At 43.8% G+C, this 20,331-nt stretch overlaps 1 protein-coding gene across 1 annotated transcript in view; it reads right to left on the bottom strand.

The window, feature by feature from the left end:
* Positions 1 to 3,744: 3,744 nt before the first annotated feature.
* The window catches only part of il17rd (interleukin 17 receptor D), a 65,046-nt gene continuing 48,459 nt past the window's right edge, over positions 3,745 to 20,331 (bottom strand). The window contains exons 10-16 of the mRNA XM_028575913.1: positions 17,439 to 17,549; positions 15,743 to 15,927; positions 14,843 to 14,958; positions 11,166 to 11,417; positions 7,652 to 8,188; positions 6,491 to 6,765; positions 3,745 to 3,880 (exon numbers count right to left, since the gene is read on the bottom strand). Coding sequence (XP_028431714.1) covers positions 3,762 to 3,880; positions 6,491 to 6,765; positions 7,652 to 8,188; positions 11,166 to 11,417; positions 14,843 to 14,958; positions 15,743 to 15,927; positions 17,439 to 17,549 — 1,595 coding nt within the window. The 3' untranslated portion in view covers positions 3,745 to 3,761. The remainder of the gene's footprint in view (positions 3,881 to 6,490; positions 6,766 to 7,651; positions 8,189 to 11,165; positions 11,418 to 14,842; positions 14,959 to 15,742; positions 15,928 to 17,438; positions 17,550 to 20,331) is intronic.

The following is a 20,331-nucleotide window of genomic DNA, read 5'->3' as shown; positions in this document are numbered from 1 at the left end:
TGGTCAACATCTGCACGGCTTTCTACGGCACTAGCCGAAACATTTGGTGCGTGCTAACCACTTTAGCGAATACGACATCAGCTATAGCTGTTTCTCCAACTTCAGTCAGTACGAGGTAGCCTGGTGAGACTGTCCTGATCTGGTGAGCTCCAGTTCCCCTCTCAGATCAGTCTGGCATCTTGAGATAGAGAACATTTGGAGCCGTTCACCAAATGACCGACCAATCAGTGTTGGTTTTGAGGCGGGTTTAGGTGTGAGCCAATGAGAAGCGACTGTTCAGTCTAAACAACGTAGAGGCTTCCACGGATAAGATGAGCGTAGCTATCGCAGCAAGTTTTATCTGAATTAGACAGTAGTCCATTAAAAGAATAGCAAAAAACACCACTGGAGGCTTTTCTCGGAGGAAAATATGTTTTTGCTCTTCTTCCGACTGGTTTCGGCAAGAGTTTGATCTGATTGGTTGATTTGGCCCGTCTATCACCAACTATACAGTACAGGCCAAAAGTTTGGACACACCTTCTCATTCAATGCGTTTCCTTTTTATTTTTATGACTATTTACATTGTAGATTCTCACTAAAGGCATCAAAACTATGAATGAACACATATGGAATTATGTACTTAACAAAAAAGTGTGAAATAACTGAAAACATGTCTTATATTTTAGATTCTTCAAAGTAGCCACCCTTTGCTTTTTTATTAATAAAGGGAAATAATTCCACTAATGAACCCTGACAAAGCACACCTGTGAAGGTAAAACCATTTCAGGTGACTACCTCATGAAGCTCATTGAGAGAACACCAAGGGTTTGCAGAGTTATCAAAAAAAGCAAAGGGGGGCTACTTTGAAGAATCTAAAATATAAGACATGTTTTCAGTTATTTCACACTTTTTTGTTAAGTACATAATTCCATATGTGTTCATTCATAGTTTTGATGCCTTCAGTGAGAATCTACAATGTAAATAGTCATGAAAATAAAAAGAAAACACATTGAATGAGAAGGTGTGTCCAAACTTTTGGCCTGTACTGTAGGTGGTGATAGACAGATGGTTTATCCAATCAGCTAACCAGGATTTTCGCCCCTTCCCAGAAGTTCTCCAACGGTAAGTTCCCAGATGGATATGCTGAGCTAATGGGAAGCGATCCATCTGGTGGAGTCAGGTCAGCACAAGGCAGGATTAGCCGGGAGACTTCTTCTAAATGAGGGCGCACTTCACACTTAGCGTGGAATACCTGCAGAACAGGAACATGGCAGTAGTTCTATACAATTTATTTTGTAAATTAGGGTGAATTTGTGTGTGTTGTAGCAGTGTTTTGCCATTGAGAACGACGTGGCTCACCGCTAGCAGCACTAGCTTCTAGCTATTAGTCCTTACCTAGCTACTGAGCATGTGTGACTCCCAACAAAGATGTTACAGAAGTTGAGATGTCTCACTCTGTAGCTAAAACAGAGACCTGAACACAGGGTGAAAAGAGGAGCTACAGCAATGTGCAGTACAACTAAAATATGGTGTTTTTTGATAATTAAACCATGTAAACCTATTCTGGTACAACCTTAAAATACAATCATGAACCTGAAAATGAGCATAATATGGGCGCTTTAAACCAAAATGTAGTAGTGTAGATGTAGCCTAAATCACATTAGCAGGTTTTAGTACATTGACAGTCCTGTTCAGTTTGTAAAAATTATTTTCCAGTTTAATCATTTAAGATTAGGCAATGGTCATCATGTTACTGTACTTGCTGCTTCAAGGATAGGTCATTGTCAACACATATTTAGAAGACATTTCAAAGTTGAAAACATTTTAAATAAGGTTAGGTTGCTGTTTAAACATATGAGGGGGGAAATTAGCTCATTAAAATCAAATTAATATTGATAAAATGTGTTTAAAATGTGGCCGGTTAGCTCAGTTGGTCGAGCGGGCGCACATATGCAGAGGTTTGTTCCTCGACGCAGAAGGTCCAGGGTTTGAGTCCGACCTGTGATGGTTTTCTCCTTTCATATCTCAGCTTTCCTATCCAATAGAGGCAGAAATGCCCAAAAAAAATAAAAATCAGTTTTCGGGGAATTCACCTTTATAATGAAAAATGCTCTTAATATAAAAAGAGACATCACATGAAAAACAGACCGCATTAACTGATGAATATATGGTTTTCTCCAAAGTATTTCGTGTGTACTTGGCTTTGGTCCCGAGTGTTGAGAATAACACGAAAAATCTCCTCTGAGTTTGAATGTTGCCTCGTTGTTGACGTCCTTAACGTGTTGATACATTCAGATACCATAGATACCAAATCAGCTTTTGGTAAAAAAAGTCTTTTTGGATAACAGAAGCTCAGAAGCTGCTTTGATAGTTGTTTCCAGGGAAGAACTGAACATGTTGTCCTGTGTTTCTGCAACAAAAAGTGCCTGAACATCCATCCATACATTGGTCAGCTGTCAATCAACCAATCAAGAGGCAGTGCCGAAGCAGTCTTTGGCTAGAACTCAGTGGTTAACATGGTTAGCATGGACTAATGCTCGTCAACCCAGTGGTTTACCACAGTTACCCAGTTCAGACCAAAGATTCGGGGCAAGACAAAACCGTTTTAGAAAGTTGCAGGAAGAGCTGCAGCGGACTGAACCGGCCCGTTTGAGCTCGCTTTAAAAAGGAGAATTGCGGTGGATTTCAACACGTAGCTCTGTTGTTTGTTGTCACGTAGAGCTGTCAGTAGCGAGAAAAACGAAAATAAATCGGTGCTGCCTACACAGAGTTATCCTCCTGCTAGCGTTAGCACCCAGGAGGCTGAAACAGGGGCAGGTTTTAAACGTGCTTTTAGCCTCTTAACATGTTGGAGATGTCATTACAAGTGGCTACCCATGTGAAGGGATTCCTTCTGAGTGAAAACAGTGAGTCTGACTGCTGTAGATGTGAAAGAAATACATAAAAGTTGTGCTAATTCAGCTCTTCAACTTGTCTCCTGCTAGTTGCACTACAGTACTTACTTTTAAAACATAAGCATATGCCTATTTTTGAAAATATTTTTGTATCTCTTTTTGGTGTTGTAGTTTGTAGACAGTCCCTAAGCACTCGTCTTGCCGTCTCAACACCAGAACTGAACAGAGCTGACTCACTGTGTTCACTCAGAAGGAATCCCTTCACATTGGTAGGCTCTTGTAATAACATCTCCAACATGTTAAGAGGCTGAAAGCACGTTTAAAACCTGCCCCTGTTTCAGCCTCCTGGGGGCTAACGCTAGCAGGAGGATAACTCGGTGTAGGCAGCACCGATTATTTTCGTTTTTCTCGCTACTGACAGCACTCAAACACATTTTAAAGATAAGTCAACTGAGAAGTTCTTTTTCATAGAAATAGCTGACATAAATGGCTGTGTGGAATTAGTTACCAGGGACCAGAGTTCTAGAACTCTGCGGTTACCGTAGTTACCAGGGACCAGAGTTCTAGAACTCGGCGGTTACCGTAGTTACCAGGGACCAGTGTTCCAGAACTCTGAGGTTACCGTAGTTACCAGGGACCAGTGTTCTAGAACTCTGCGGTTGCCATAGTTACCAGGGACCAGTGTTCCAGAACTCGGTGGTTACCGTGGTTACTACAGGCCTTTAGAACACAGGTGAATCACTGCAGTGCCTTTTGAATTAATTCCAGTTTCGTTTCCATGACGATGGGATGACAGCACCTCGAAGAATGGATTCAGGGTCCGAGACCAAAACGTTTCCGGCCCCTGTGATGACATCACTGGTCTGGAGTGGGGGAGGAGGGAGTCAGCTACAACGAGGCCGCCACAGGCGCGGGTCCGTCGGCGAGCTCCAGGCGGCGATGGTGGTGCAGCTCGGCTTTACAAACCGTGGAGCGCAGCAACGTCACAGCTGGCGGCTCCTCGTCACCTGAAAGACACACGGACGCCATTTATTTTACCTTTATGCAACAGTCACATGACGAGATGAACAGTCACATGGTGAGGCTGCATTTACACTGCTACGTTTTGGTTTAAAAACGAATGTATTTTGCTACATTCACACTGCTCCGGTGCTCCAGACTAGCCTAACCCTGGCTCCGCCCTTTCTTTACCGGTCCAATCAGCGATCAGAGGGCGTGGCTGAGAACGACGGCGTTGAGGTTGTGCGCTAGTTTGAGTTGTAGTTCCGTAATGGCGAGCGGAGAAAGACGCGAGTGAAGCCATTCGGTCGAATATTCAGAAGTTCAAGCCCGAGCGAGAACAATCTTTGCTGAGTTGTGTTGGTAGCCGTGATGCTAATAACGTTACCATGGCAACTACTAGCACATGCCCAGTAATAGGAGAAGGTCGATGGGATATTTTGGTTAGTTTAAACGGAGATTATTTCTTCTACTGGAGCTAAAAACATTCGGTGCACCGAGATCTCTTTGGGCTCAAAACTCAAAATGCTTACAAACCAAAAAGTAGCGATGTAAACGTAGCCTAAAATGTTTAATCGAGATTTAATCGCAATTAATCATTACTGTCCATAGTTAACTTGTGATTAATCGCACATTTCTTATCTGTTCTAAATTTGGAGTGCTGTCAGTAGCGAAAAAAACGAAAATAATCGGTGTTGCCTCCACCGTGTTATCCTCCTGCTAGCGTTAGCACCCAGCACTTTTGGCTCAAAACTCAAACGCTTAAAAACCAAAACGTAGCGATGTAAGCCTAAAATGTTTAATCACGATTAATCGCATGATTGTCTATAGTTAACTCGCAATTAATCGCACATTTCTTATCGGTTCTAAATGTACTTTAAAGGGGATATTTTTCATGTTTTCACTGCTCAGTGGTATTGAGACTGGACTGCCCCCGGTGGTCACTCTGCTCACAGCAACAGTACGCGCAAATAACTTTAGTCCTGTCAAGAGGACCATCTCAAAGGGCTTTGAGACCGAACTTCCCATTCAAAAGACCCTTTTCCTTATCCATATTCAACACTTTACAGATAGAGTAGGTCTAGACCACACTCTATAATTTACAAAGCCCCAACAATTCGATATAGCCGTTTATTTGTGATTCAGGACCAGGTCTCTGGGCTCTTCAGAGCCAACCCTGTCTCACGCCAGATCGTGAAATAGTCACGTTATTTAGATTTATGGATACGTTTACTGATCACAAGTTTGACGACGGATTTTGAAAGTCCTGTGTTGTTTGACCCATCCACCCCCACAACCTTGTCAATGGACCTTTTTCACAGCAGACAGGTTGACTGGTCATAGTAGGATAAGCACAGCTGAGATTGATAACCTTAACGATGGCTCAGTTCCATCAAGTGTCCCAGTAAGATATTTCAGTGAGTCAACATGCACAATACCAGGACCTCTCCTAAGTGGAATGCAGCCATCAGTAATGGTTTAATACCAGGACCTCTCCTAAGTGGAATGCAGCCATCATTAATGGTTTAATACCAGGACCTCTCCTAAGTGGAATGCAGCCATCAGTAATGGTTTAATACCAGGACCTCTCCTAAGTGGAATGCAGCCATCAGTAATGGTTTAATACCAGGACCTCTCCTAAGTGGAATGCAGCCATCATTAATGGTTTAATACCAGGGTCTCTCCTAAGTGGAATGCAGCCATCATTAATGGTTTAATACCAGGGCCTCTCCTAAGTGGAATGCAGCCATCAGTAATGGTTTAATACCAGGGTCTCTCCTAAGTGGAATGCAGCCATCATTAATGGTTTAATACCAGGACCTCTCCTAAGTGGAATGCAGCCATCAGTAATGGTTTAATACCAGGGTCTCTCCTAGGTGGAATGCAGCCATCATTAATGGTTTAATACCAGGACCTCTCCTAAGTGGAATGCAGCCATCAGTAATGGTTTAATACCAGGGTCTCTCCTAAGTGGAATGCAGCCATCAGTAATGGTTTAATACCAGGGTCTCTCCTAAGTGGAATGCAGCCATCAGTAATGGTTTAATACCAGGACCTCTCCTAAGTGGAATGCAGCCATCAGTAATGGTTTAATACCAGGACCTCTCCTAGGTGGAATGCAGCCATCATTAATGGTTTAATACCAGGACCTCTCCTAAGTGGAATGCAGCCATCAGTAATGGTTTAATACCAGGGTCTCTCCTAAGTGGAATGCAGCCATCAGTAATGGTTTAATACCAGGGTCTCTCCTAAGTGGAATGCAGCCATCATTAATGGTTTAATACCAGGACCTCTCCTAAGTGGAATGCAGCCATCATTAATGGTTTAATACCAGGGTCTCTCCTAGGTGGAATGCAGCCATCATTAATGGTTTAATACCAGGACCTCTCCTAAGTGGAATGCAGCCATCATTAATGGTTTAATACCAGGACCTCTCCTAAGTGGAATGCAGCCATCAGTAATGGTTTTGAATACACCTGTGCTCTTCCTACTATGACATGTCAACATGTCTGCCGTGAAAAAGGTCTATTATCGCGTTAATTTTGACAGCCCTAAAGTAAATGAAATTATAACAGTTCAGAAAAAGCTGTTGTATTTGCCAAAACAGCCAGCCTTACCCAGCCCCGAAGAAGATGATTCGCTGTCTGCCAGGGAGGAGGAGTCAGCCTGGTCATGTGACAGACCCTCCAATAGGGGAATGGAGAGCTCTGAGGACGGGACAGATGACTCATAGATGCCCGAATCACGAGGGGGAGGGAGCTCTGGAGGGGAATGATGGCCTTCTTCTGCCTGGGAGTGGACAGGGCATACCCCATCCTGGAGAATGGAGGGAGCAGAGGAGGAAGAGGAGGATGATTCTTCAGGTAACAGTCCAGGTATTCCAGAAGTGGACCTGAAGGAGCAGAAAAGCAGCAGCAGTCACTCTATGGCTGCTCGATTATGGAAGAAACCAAATTCACAATTATATATTTCAATTATTAGAATCACAATTCTCCAACACGATTACTCGTTGACTTTTGGAAAACACCTTGAAATTTCCCTTAACACTTTTCCCGTTTAAATTAAAGTTCCCCTTAAAATTAATACAGGGCTCTCAAGTTTTGAAGACCGGCAAGAGTGACATCTCCCCAAATTTTGAGCATTAAACACTTAATTTACTGCATTCTGGTGAATTTGTAGGCACCTGTTTATACCTTTTTCTGAATCAATTCATGCTGGAAATCTTTATGTAAAGGCAGCCTAAACATAGATTACAATCCAAATATAAAAACATAATGTAATATATTGCAGTAAGGCTCTCAGGCATTCTGTATTGCTTTCATCTATTCTCCTGTAGAGTGACTTTTCTAATTATATCTGAGTCAGCACACATGTAGCCTATAGGCATCATTTACTCTTCCCTCCTCTTTTGCATATTTTGTTGAGAAAGTAACCTCTTTAAATGTGCATATGACAATTATTCACCTCAATTATACACTATTCATTTTAATGAGTTAATAAACCCTAATAATAATATTATATTATTATTTTATTCTAGTAATATTTCAGATGTGTTTGAGCAATATTTCTGCTCACGTTCAAAAATGTGTGCACATTCAAACTATATCTCATCTGTGTTCTCTGAGATTTGGAGGAGTCGTGATATTTTGAGAAAAATAAAGATATAATCGTCACTATATTTCAGAAAATAATCGACCTGCACCGTAGTCTGCTGTGCATTACGTGATTGCTTTGCTGATACGGTTCACAGAGTTCAATGGTATTGAATCTGGCTTTACCTTGAAGTGGGTCCCAGCGTGGCCAGAGAGCAGTGTGGCAGGCCTGGACTGGGACAGGGACCAGGACTGGGACTAGGACTAGGACTGAGGCTGGGGCCTAGGTTAAGGCTGGGACTGGAACCAGAGGCCAGCAGGAGCATGTTCCTCCTCGATGCTCCCTCCAGAGATGGTGTATTCACCACCACCTCGTTCAGCACCAAGCCTGAGTCAAACCTCTGCTCCGGTAGAGAGGAGGAGGAGGGGCAGGGAGGCTTTGGAGGGGGGCTCGGAGCCGGCACAGCCGGGAGAGAAGGAGCAGGTTTGGAGGAGGAGGCAGAGGAACCTCCTGAAGGAGCCAGCTGCTTCTCGAACCAGTCAGCGTTTTGGCTGATGTGCTGGTGCATGTTGCAGATGGAAACGTAGAGCGAGCGTCCGGACCTGCTCCTGAAGTAGTTCCTCCTGGAGACGTTGAGAGGCTGCGACTCACGATCAGCCAAACTGGACTGGCTGGAGTGGAGCCGACTGAAGAGCTGAGGCAGCTGGTCCATCAGCTTAAACCTAAACACAGGAAATAAAATCACAGCGTGATCAGACTGCATGGTTTCTAGACACCCAGTCTCGTCAAAATGTAAAGGTCCCATGACATGGTGCTCTTTGGATGCTTTTATATCGACCTTAGTGGTCCCCTAATACTGTATCTGAAGTCTCTTTTATATAGACCTTAGTGGTCCCCTAATACTGTATCTGAAGTCTCTTTTATATAGACCTTAGTGGTCCCCTAATACTGTATCTGAAGTCTCTTTTATATAGACCTTAGTGGTCCCCTAATACTGTATCTGAAGTCTCTTTTATATAGACCTTAGTGGTCCCCCTAATACTGTATCTGAAGTCTCTTTTATATAGACCTTAGTGGTCCTCTAATACTGTATCTGAAGTCTCTTTTATATAGACCTTAGTGGTCCCCTAATACTGTATCTGAAGTCTCTTTTATATAGACCTTAGTGGTCCCCTAATACTGTATCTGAAGTCTCTTTTATATAGACCTTAGTGGTCCCCTAATACTGTATCTGAAGTCTCTTTTATATAGACCTTAGTGGTCCCCTAATACCATAATAGCCATGATGTCTCTCTCTCTCTCTCATGGGGGGGCCAAATTCTCTAATTAAATTAACACCAGTTTTTCCCGCTAAAGTAGGTCTGCACGATGTGGAGAAAATATGTGAATTATTATTTTTATGCAAACTGGCCAATCTGCCGTCAGCATTGTTTAATTTAACCTGCAAAAGTGATGCTCAGGACCGGCTAGATTAGCAGCTAAAAGATATCAAAGATAACCGTTAAGGCCCAGACCCCCCAACCAGACCCACCAACCGTCGGCAGTAGAGCCAGTGGGACTGATCAGTCTCCCCGAGTTGTTCCAGAAAGTTCCTAAGAACTCACCGAAGAGACGAGACCCAATACGTCTCCATAGCAACAGGCGGCGCTATTCTGTGTTGTCGCGCAAAAAATGAAAACCGGCAGCTGATTGGACGAACGCGTCACATGGGTCTGGCTGCTCCCATACCGTCATGGCGGCTCGTTCAGAATACGATCTCATATCGGACTAAAATAGTTTCACCGAAACGTATTTCTGGAACCATCTGAAGAGAGAAATAGGCCATGATGCAGTTCCTGAATCTGTCTTTATTTCAGATCAACAAAGGTCAGTTTAAAAGACTTCACTCAGATTTTGTGTCACGCTCATCCTGCTCGTCATTTCCAGGTTAGCTCTCCACCAATCAGATTGGTCAGTGAGTCCGATTCAACAAGTCAAATCGGCCCAAATTAAAGCCGATGGCTTCTCTGACTGACCACGGCACAGAACACACTGAACTGACTCGAGTCACCGACCTCACCAGACTGTCAGATTATCGGCTGATTATCAGCTCGGTGTGTAGCAGGGCCCTTAACCTGTTAAAATCCACCTATTTTGCCCGATTTTTGTCTATTTCTCGTTCCCAAAGGAAAAAGCTTATAAACAAAGAACTGCAAGGCCAAAATGCATTTTAAACCTAGATTCTTCTACTTTATGGACATGTGCTTGATGAGCATGTGATTAAAACACAACATGCACTACAGCAGTTCAAAAATGGTTCAAAACAGTTATTTTGGTCCAGTCTTAAAAAACAAATGTAATTTTTGAAAAAAAATAACTAAAACATACTTTGTGCCACACTATGCAGGACACAACACAAACCTCCTAGACCAGTGGTTCTCAAACTTTTTTCAATAATGTCCCCCTTTTGAATGGTTTCTTTAAGCCAAGTACCCCCTGACCAGCGCTTTTCGGTAGAAAAAAAAAGTCTCAATAAAGAGGAACAGTACAGCGCTGTCAGCGATAGATTTACTAAACAGCCTTGTAACTGAAAAATATGTGATATCCATTCTATTTGATGTTGTTGGGTAACAGATTAAATGTTTATTACCAAATTTGCACAAATTCGTTAGAAAATAAACCATGCAAGATGGGCTTTAAATGCTAATGAGAAAAATTGACAAAAACTGTAAAAAAAAAAGACCAAAACTTGGAAAAAGATAGTAGAAAGAAGAAAGGAAGTAAGGCAAGAATAGGTCAAAATAGTAGCAAAAACTTCAACAGTGACATAAGAGGAAAAAGCTAGAAACTAGGACAGTTGAAGGAAGGATAGATTAGGTCCAAAGAAGGCGACACAAATGTCACATCTACATAAAGAGGAACAATGTTCAACAGCCTTGTTACTATTAAACATTTTGTTAAATATCTCCCGTACCCCCTGCAGTCCTCCAAAGTACCCCTAGGGGGACACATACCCCCATTTGAGAAACACTGTCCCTGACCTTGTCAAGAAGACCTCTATAAAGTTTCAGAACTCTAGTCCTAAGAGCCGAGTGAATCAAGATGATTTTGTCTTCCAGAAACTGGATCCAAAATGGAAGCATCATCAAAACACAATCCTATTTAATCCCCAGGAAAAAATCCAATATTGCAGTAAATGCAAAATATGAAATATATTTTACTGGTATGTAGGGCTGCTCCATCTTAGTGGATTAGTCGACTAATTGGTGGTTTTGGTCTTAGTCAACTTAGATCTCTTTAGTCCATTAGTCATGTCTGATGCTGTTTTCATGCTGAATGACTTATTTCCAAGAAACGTACGAGCACATCTCTGGTAAACACAAGAATTAAGGGTTGACATTTGACCTAACAGATATCACCGTGAAACCTACTTTGATTTCTTTCATTAAGGCAGTTATTTGTTGTATTACACGTTTTCTGAAAAGTTGTGTTTAAATATGCAAAGGAGGCTATTATCTTATTCAACATATGCATCCTTTTAACATGACTCTTTGCGGAGAAACTCAGATTTACAGATCGGTCGATTAAATCAAATAATCGATACAACTGAATTTCTTCAATCGAGCACGGCCCTACTGGTATGTTCTTATTAACTCAGGGCTGCTGCTGCTGTTGTTTTAGCAGATGTTTCTGTTATTTTGTCCACAGTGTGGTGTGTACCTGGGAGCCAGACTCAGCATGGTGGGGATGTCCTTTTCGGTGGAATAGTCGAAGTAAACCGCCATGTAGCGGTTCAGCTCCTGAGCTCTGCCCCCCTGGCTCTGATTCGCCAGCCGCAGCTTCTCAGCGATCATGGCCACGCCCACGATGAACAGGTCACCGCCCGATCCACCAATCGGAGAGCTGCTGCTGCTGTTACTACGGCGACTGACCGGTGTCTTCCCTCTGTGGCTCTTCTTCTCTACGTAATAGCTGCAGGGACGAGAACTGAGCCGGTTAGAAGAGAATAGAGTACAATATATAAAAAAGGTAAAAAACTAAGAAAGATGGAAGGAAGGAGGTTGATTCAACCACTTAATGTCTAAAAAGGCTGTTTTATTCAGTCCTTCCAGAAAAATAAAAGTTTTTTGTGATCGTTGCGGGGCAAAAATCCTTGATTATACGGCACGATTTCTTAAAAAATGTGATGGAATATAGAGTATATTTATGCAGTTTTAATTAAAGTGCGGCATATTTCAAAAATACCAAAAACAGAGAAGGACAGAGAAGGACATGGGGTAGGGGTAGATATGGGGACAATAGGGCTACTGCTACCTGGCACCCTTTTGGTTGAACCTTTGCACTTTCTTGAGAATTGTTTTTACAACAAATATTTAAAATGGGAAGAGAGTCAGAGGGAAGAAAGGAAGAAGAGAGGGAAACATAGGTGTGATAGGTTGAGAGATCTGTCGGTACACGATCCGTTCTGCACATGCGCAAGATATTACTGTTTACAACCTGCACGATCTGTTCCACGCTAGCCTATGGCTAGCCTCCACCGGGAAGCCGAATTAGCTGTTAGCTAAACTAACGTTAGCTTGGCTGTCGACCGGAAGCGTGGAACAGATCGTGCAGAGTCGTAAATCCTCGATACAACAGCGCATGCACAGAACGGATCGTGTACCGACAACATCTACGTCAATGAGGCAAAATCGTAGCCTGGATGCCAGCCGAACTTAGCCCCGCCCACAAAAATTGAGGTCGGGACTAGAATCCGAGTATGACCACGTCAGGCTAGCAAAATCGCCCCCTAACATACAACAGTTTAAGCCTTGATTTCTACCAAAACACACAATGAATATTCATGTTTTTTCCTCTGGAGAATGTATTCTTATAAAGTGGTGTGTTCAGGTGCATTCTGGGCGTGCTGTCTTACAGGGAGGTGTGTTGAGATGCATTCTGGGCGTGCTGGTCTTACAGGGAGGTGTGTTCAGGTGCATTCTGGGCATGCTGTCTTACAGGGAGGTGTGTTGAGATGCATTCTGGGCGTGCTGGTCTTACAGGGAGGTGTGTTCAGGTGCATTCTGGGCATGCTGTCTTACAGGGAGGTGTGTTCAGGTGCATTCTGGGCGTGCTGGTCTTACAGGGAGGTGTGTTCAGGTGCATTCTGGGCATGCTGTCTTACAGGGAGGTGTGTTCAGGTGCATTCTGGGCGTGCAGGTCTTACAGGGAGGTGTGTTCAGGTGCATTCTGGGCGTGCTGGTCTTACAGGGAGGTGTGTTCAGGTGCATTCTGGGCGTGCTGGTCTTACAGGGAGGTGTGTTCAGGTGCATTCTGGGCGTGCTGGTCTTACAGGGAGGTGTGTTCAGGTGCATTCTGGGCGTGCAGGTCTTACAGGGAGGTGTGTTCAGGTGCATTCTGTCCATGCTGGTCTTACAGGGAGGTGTGTTCAGGTGCATTCTGGGCGTGCTGGTCTTACAGGGAGGTGTGTTCAGGTGCATTCTGTCCATGCTGGTCTTACAGGGAGGTGTGTTCAGGTGCATTCTGGGCATGCTGGTCTTACAGGGAGGTGTGTTCAGGTGCATTCTGGGCGTGCAGGTCTTACAGGGAGGTGTGTTCAGGTGCATTCTGGGCGTGCAGGTCTTACAGGGAGGTGTGTTCAGGTGCATTCTGGGCGTGCAGGTCTTACAGGGAGGTGTGTTCAGGTGCATTCTGGGCGTGCTGGTCTTACAGGGAGGTGTGTTCAGGTGCATTCTGGGCGTGCAGGTCTTACAGGGAGGTGTGTTCAGGTGCATTCTGGGAGTATTGCTATCTTGAGGCAGTGGGAAGTGATCGCACCATTGACCAACAAAAACCTGGTCTAAAGTCAATAAAGCAGCATTTCATTGTTATTTTAACAGAACATTAGTACAATACTCCTAGGCTCATGCACACACACACACACACACACACACACACACACACACACACACACACACACACACACACACACACACACACACACACACACACACACACACACACACACACACACACACAGAAGATTACTAATAAAAATATTAGGGTGTAAATCCTCCATCATAACAGTAATGCTCCAAGGTCCAAACACGCCTGGCTTTTAAAAGGGAATGGGAGCTGATCTCTGATTGGTTGATGAATGGGAGATGATCTCTGATTGGTTGATGAATGGGAGATGATCTCTGATTGGTTGATGAATGGGAGATGATCTCTGATTGGTTGATGAATGGGAGATGATCTCTGATTGGTTGATTGAATGTTACGCCCTAAACACACCTCTGATTGATGAAGACACCAAGAACAACCCTTTAGGACCAGGCACCCTAAACACAGACCCTCTTTACCGCCTTCAAAACTAGCAAAAGTGGATTTAATGTTGTAGGAATATGATTTAGAGTTAGGGGTTAGACAAAAACAGACAAGACAGACAGACAGAGACACAGACAGAGAAAGACACAGACAGACAGGCAGAGACAAAGAGACAGACAGACAGACACAGATAGACAGGCAGACAGAGACAGACAGACAGACAAACAAACAGACAGACAGACAGACAGACAGACAGACAGACAGACAGGCAGGCAGACAGAGACAAAGAGACAGACAGAGACAGACAAAAACAGACAGAGACAGGCAGACAGGTAGGCAGAAAGACAGAGACAGACCGAGACAAAGAGACAGACACACAGACAGACAGACAGAGACAGACAGACAGGCAGACAGACAGGCAGAGACAGACGGACAGACAGGCAGACGGAGACAGGCAGACGGAGACAAAGAGACAGCCAGACATAGACCGACAAAGACAGAGACAGATAGAGTCTGTCTCTGTCTGTCTGTCTGACACACAGACAGACAGAGACAGACAGGCAGACAGGCAGACAGACAGACAGACAGGCAGGCAGGCAGGCAGGCAGGCAGACAGACAGAGAAAGACAGAGACAGACAAAGACAGACAGAGACAAAGAGACAGACAGACAGGCAGACAGGCAGAGAAAGACAGAGACAGACAAAGACAGACAGGCAGACAGACAGATAGATAGAGACAAAGAGACAGACACACAGACAGACAGAGACAAAGAGACAGACACACAGACAGGCAGAGACAGACAAAGAGACAGGCAGAGACAGACAAAGAGACAGACACACAGACAGACAAAGACAGACAGACAGACAGACAGACAGACAGACAGACAGACAGACAGACAGGCAGACAGACAGGCAGAGACAAAAAGACAGACACACAGACAAACAGAGAGGCAGACGGACAGACAGAGACAGAGACCGACAAAGACAGACAGAGACAGGCAGACAGACAGACAGACAGACAGACAGGCAGACAGACAGAGACCGACAAAGACAGACAGGCAGGCAGACAGACAGGCAGGCAGGCTACATACCGTAGGCCTCTAGAACAGATAGTGATGATGAAGTCAGCTTCGTCCAGCTGCCTGCTGAGCCAAGACGTCTGACCCTCTCTGCACATTTCCAGGTGTTCCCACAGGTCCAACACAACCTGGACACCAGGGAACAAGGACTTCACCACTATATCTTCCAACAGGAACTGGGATTTAAATGGCCATTTCATTTTAAAGCGCCCATATTCTGCTCATTTTCAGGTTCATAACGTATTTTAAGGTTGTACCAGAATAGGTTTACGAGGTTTTTTGTCAAAGAAATTGTCAAAAAACACCATATTTTTGTTGTACTGCACATTGCTGCAGCTCCTCTTTTCACCCTGTGTTCAGGTCTCTGTTTTAGCTACAGAGTGAGACCTCTTTTCTTCTGTACTATCTTTGATTGCACTGCACATGCTCAGTAGTTCAGATCGTAGATCATGTCAGCTAGCTCCATAGACAGTTAAAGAAAGGCTGTTTCTCCAACTTCAGGATTAGCTGGGAGACTTCATCTAAACCAGGGAGCACATGGAAGTAGTTCTTTGGTAGATTATGGTGAACTAGTTGGTGTTGTAGCAGTGCTTTGCTATTGAGAACGAGCTAGCATGCTAGCGTTAGCGTGCTAACGGTTGCAGTTAGCCACCTCGTTTCGGCTAGTGACGTAGAAAGCCGTGCAGATGTTGACCAGCTCACCAGGAGACTGAAGGCAGGACACATTCAGAAACCAGATCTCACTCACAACACCATGGATGGGTTGTTTTCAAAGTGTGTATGCATGTGGAAGCACCAGAGACACAAAATAACACCCCAAATCACCAGAAAGTGATTTTTTTTTCTCATAATATGGGCACTTTAAAGATATTATTATCACAATTCTGGTTGGTTTGTCGGTCACTGTCTCACCTCACAGCTGCAGAAGTCCTGCAGGAAGTAGGCAAAGCTCTGGATGACGCTGGTGTGTTTGGGACAGTCTCTGTTGGAGTAACAGATGAAGACCTTGGGGCGGGGCCACGGCCGCTCCGTGTTCAACGCTGCACTGTGATTGGACGACTCGCTGCTCTCCTCGTCCAGCTGGCTGTAGATGTTTTCTGAGAGGGGGTGTAATGTATTTGAATAATGTTACCGTCTGTCCACTCTCAAGTAATGAAGCATCGTTGGTGGAAGACTTATTAAGATCCTTTACTTAACCGGGTTCAATAGCCTCTTAGACATACAGTACAGGCCAAAAGTTTGGACACACCTTCTCATTCAATGAGTTTCCTTTTTATTTTCATGACTATTTACATTGTAGATTCTCACTGAAGGCATCAAAACTATGAATGAACACATATGGAATTATGTACTTAACAAAAAAGTGTGAAATAACTGAAAACATGTCTTATATTTTAGATTCTTCAAAGTAGCCACCCTTTGCTTTTTTATTAATAAGGGAAATAATTCCACTAATGAACCCTGACAAGGCACACCTGTGAAGGTAAAACCATTTCAGGTGACTACCTCATGAAGCTCATTGAGAGAACACCAAGGGTTTGCAGAGTTATCAAAAAAAAGCAAAGGGTGGCTACTTTGAAGAATCTAAAATATAAGACATGTTTTCAGTTATTTCACACTTTTTTGTTAAGTACATAATTCCATATGTGTTCATTCATAGTTTTGATGCCTTCAGTGAGAATCTACAATGTAAATAGTCATGAAAATAAAGAAACACATTGAATGAGAAGTTGTGTCCAAACTTTTGGCCTGTACTGTATTGAGATCCTTTACTTAACAGGGTTCAGTAGCCTCTTTCTGACCAAGTAGTTACACCACGTGTGTCAAACTCGAGGCCCGCGGGCCAAATCTGGCTTTTCGCCACTTCCCAAAAGTTCTCCAACGGTAAGTTCCCAGATGGATATGCCGAGCAAATAGGAAGCGATCCATCTGGTGGAGTCAGGTTAGTTTTTTGTAGCTTTTTCAATGTTTTGTCGCCTTTTTTTGAAGTTTTTGTGACTTTGGAGACGCTTTTGGCTCGTTTTCCGTAATTTTTTTTCGATGTTTTTGTCGCTTTCTTCGACCTTGTTTTCTTTGATGGCTAAGTTACTTTTTGGGGGTCTTTATGTTGACCAAACTGTCAGTGACAAGGCAATATGAGAGATGCAATAATACAGTCTAAGATCCTTGACTTTTTTGATGACATAAAAGCATGTGAATAAACTAAACATGTCTGGCCCTTGGTGTGATTCTTATTCTCCAGTGTGGCCCTCTGGGAAACTGAGTTTGATCCCCTTGAGTTACAGGAACGTAGTTAAAGGAACAGTCCACTTCTAAGCAGATCTACTTATGGTGTTTTTCCACCACATGGTACCTGCTCGACTCTACTCGCCTTTTTTGGTTTTAAATTTTGATAAATAGTCAGACAGACAGACAGACAGACCGATAGTCTAGCTAGCTGTCTGGATTTACCCTGCAGAGATCTGAGGAGCAGTTAACCATAGTCCTCACAAATCCACCGGAGGTTAGAACCCCGACACAGAGACAGAGGAAGGGGTGACGGGACATCCAGCAGAAAAGAAGGATAGGCGACCCTAAAATGAGTAGTACCACCAGCAAATGCTCTCACCTTGCTGCTTCTTGCGACACATGACAGTGAAGAGAGTGGCGAAGGCAGACATGATGACCAGAGGAACCGTGATGGCCATGGCACGAATAGGCCCCGCCCAGGGGGAGTGGACTGGAGATGAAAACAAACACACCCATCGTTAGATAAAGAATCTGGTAATTGAAAGTCCTACCGTAGCTAAATGGTGAATCCTATGGAAGCTAAAACACCGCGCAACAGTAGCACATGTAGGGTAGCTTCATAAAGTCTTAGTAACAGGGCTGGGTAGCTTCATAAAGTCTTAGTAACAGGGCTGGGTAGCTTCATAAAGTCTTAGTAACAGGGCTGGGTAGCTTCATAAAGTCTTAGTAACAGGGCTGGGTAGCTTCATAAAGTCTTAGTAACAGGGCTGGGTAGCTTCATAAAGTCTTCATAACAGGGCTGGGTAGCTTCATAAAGTCTTAGTAACAGGGCTGGGTAGCTTCATAAAGTCTTAGTAACAGGGCTGGGTAGCTTCATAAAGTCTTAGTAACAGGGCTGGGTAGCTTCATAAAGTCTTAGTAACAGGGCTGGGTAGCTTCATAAAGTCTTAGTAACAGGGCTGGGTAGCTTCATAAAGTCTTAGTAACAGGGCTGGGTAGCTTCATAAAGTCTTAGTAACCGGGCTGGGTAGCTTCATAAAGTCTTAGTAACCGGGCTGGGTAGCTTCATAAAGTCTTAGTAACAGGGCTGGGTAGCTTCATAAAGTCTTCGTAACAGGGCTGGGTAGCTTCATAAAGTCTTAGTAACAGGGCTGGGTAGCTTCATAAAGTCTTAGTAACAGGGCTGGGTAGCTTCATAAAGTCTTAGTAACAGGGCTGGGTAGCTTCATAAAGTCTTAATAACAGGGCTGGTTAGCTTCATAAAGTCTTAATAACAGGGCTGGGTAGCTTCATAAAGTCTTCGTAACAGGGCTGGGTAGCTTCATAAAGTCTTAGTAACAGGGCTGGGTAGCTTCATAAAGTCTTCGTAACAGGGCTGGGTAGCTTCATAAAGTCTTCGTAACAGGGCTGGGTAGCTTCTTCGTAACAGGGCTGGGTAAAAGTCTTAGTAACAGGGCTGGGTAGCTTCATAAAGTCTTAGTAACAGGGCTGGGTAGCTTCATAAAGTCTTAATAACAGGGCTGGGTAGCTACATAAAGTCTTAGTAACAGGGCTGAGTAGCTTCATAAAGTCTTAGTGACAGGGCTGGGTAGCTTCATAAAGTCTTAGTAACAGGGCTGGGTAGCTTCATAAAGTCTTAATAACAGGGCTGGGTAGCTACATAAAGTCTTAGTGACAGGGCTGAGTAGCTTCATAAAGTCTTAGTGACAGGGCTGGGTAGCTTCATAAAGTCTTAGTAACAGGGCTGAGTAGCTTCATAAAGTCTTAGTAACCGGGCTGGGTAGCTTCATAAAGTCTTAGTAACCGGGCTGGGTAGCTACATAAAGTCTTAGTAACAGGGCTGGGTAGCTTCATAAAGTCTTAGTAACAGGGCTGGGTAGCTTCATAAAGTCTTAATAACAGGGCTGGGTAGCTTCATAAAGTCTTCGTAACAGGGCTGGGTAGCTTCATAAAGTCTTAGTAACAGGGCTGGGTAGCTTCATAAAGTCTTAGTAACAGGGCTGGGTAGCTTCATAAAGTCTTAGTAACAGGGCTGGGTAGCTTCAAAAAGTCTTAATAACAGGGCTGGGTAGCTTCATAAAGTCTTCGTAACAGGGCTGGGTAGCTTCATAAAGTCTTAATAACAGGGCTGGGTAGCTTCATAAAGTCTTCGTAACAGGGCTGGGTAGCTTCATAAAGTCTTAATAACAGGGCTGGGTAGCTTCATAAAGTCTTCGTAACAGGGCTGGGTAGCTTCATAAAGTCTTAGTAACAGGGCTGGGTAGCTTCATAAAGTCTTAGTAACAGGGCTGGGTAGCTACATAAAGTCTTAGTAACAGGGCTGGGTAGCTTCATAAAGTCTTAGTAACAGGGCTGGGTAGCTTCATAAAGTCTTAGTAACAGGGCTGAGTAGCTTCATAAAGTCTTAGTAACCGGGCTGGGTAGCTTCATAAAGTCTTAGTAACAGGGCTGGGTAGCTTCATAAAGTCTTAGTAACAGGGCTGGGTAGCTTCATAAAGTCTTAGTGACAGGGCTGGGTAGCTTCATAAAGTCTTAGTGACAGGGCTGGGTAGCTTCATAAAGTCTTAGTAACAGGGCTGGGTAGCTTCATAAAGTCTTAGTGACAGGGCTGGGTAGCTTCATAAAGTCTTAGTGACAGGGCTGGGTAGCTTCATAAAGTCTTAGTAACAGGGCTGGGTAGCTTCATAAAGTCTTCGTAACAGGGCTGGGTAGCTTCATAAAGTCTTAGTAACAGGGCTGGGTAGCTTCATAAAGTCTTAATAACAGGGCTGGGTAGCTTCATAAAGTCTTAGTAACAGGGCTGGGTAGCTTCATAAAGTCTTAGTAACAGGGCTGGGTAGCTTCAAAAAGTCTTAATAACAGGGCTGGGTAGCTTCATAAAGTCTTAGTAACAGGGCTGGGTAGCTTCATAAAGTCTTAATAACAGGGCTGGGTAGCTTCATAAAGTCTTAGTAACAGGGCTGGGTAGCTTCATAAAGTCTTAATAACAGGGCTGGGTAGCTTCATAAAGTCTTAATAACAGGGCTGGGTAGCTTCATAAAGTCTTCGTAACAGGGCTGGGTAGCTTCATAAAGTCTTAGTAACAGGGCTGGGTAGCTTCATAAAGTCTTCATAACAGGGCTGGGTAGCTTCATAAAGTCTTAATAACAGGGCTGGGTAGCTTCATAAAGTCTTAATAACAGGGCTGGGTAGCTTCATAAAGTCTTAATAACAGGGCTGGGTAGCTTCATAAAGTCTTAGTAACAGGGCTGGGTAGCTTCATAAAGTCTTAG

Source organism: Perca flavescens, chromosome 4, assembly GCF_004354835.1.
Source record: "Perca flavescens isolate YP-PL-M2 chromosome 4, PFLA_1.0, whole genome shotgun sequence".
In the NCBI taxonomy this organism is placed as follows: domain Eukaryota; kingdom Metazoa; phylum Chordata; class Actinopteri; order Perciformes; family Percidae; genus Perca; species Perca flavescens.
This window is presented reverse-complemented; position numbering and strand designations above follow the sequence as displayed.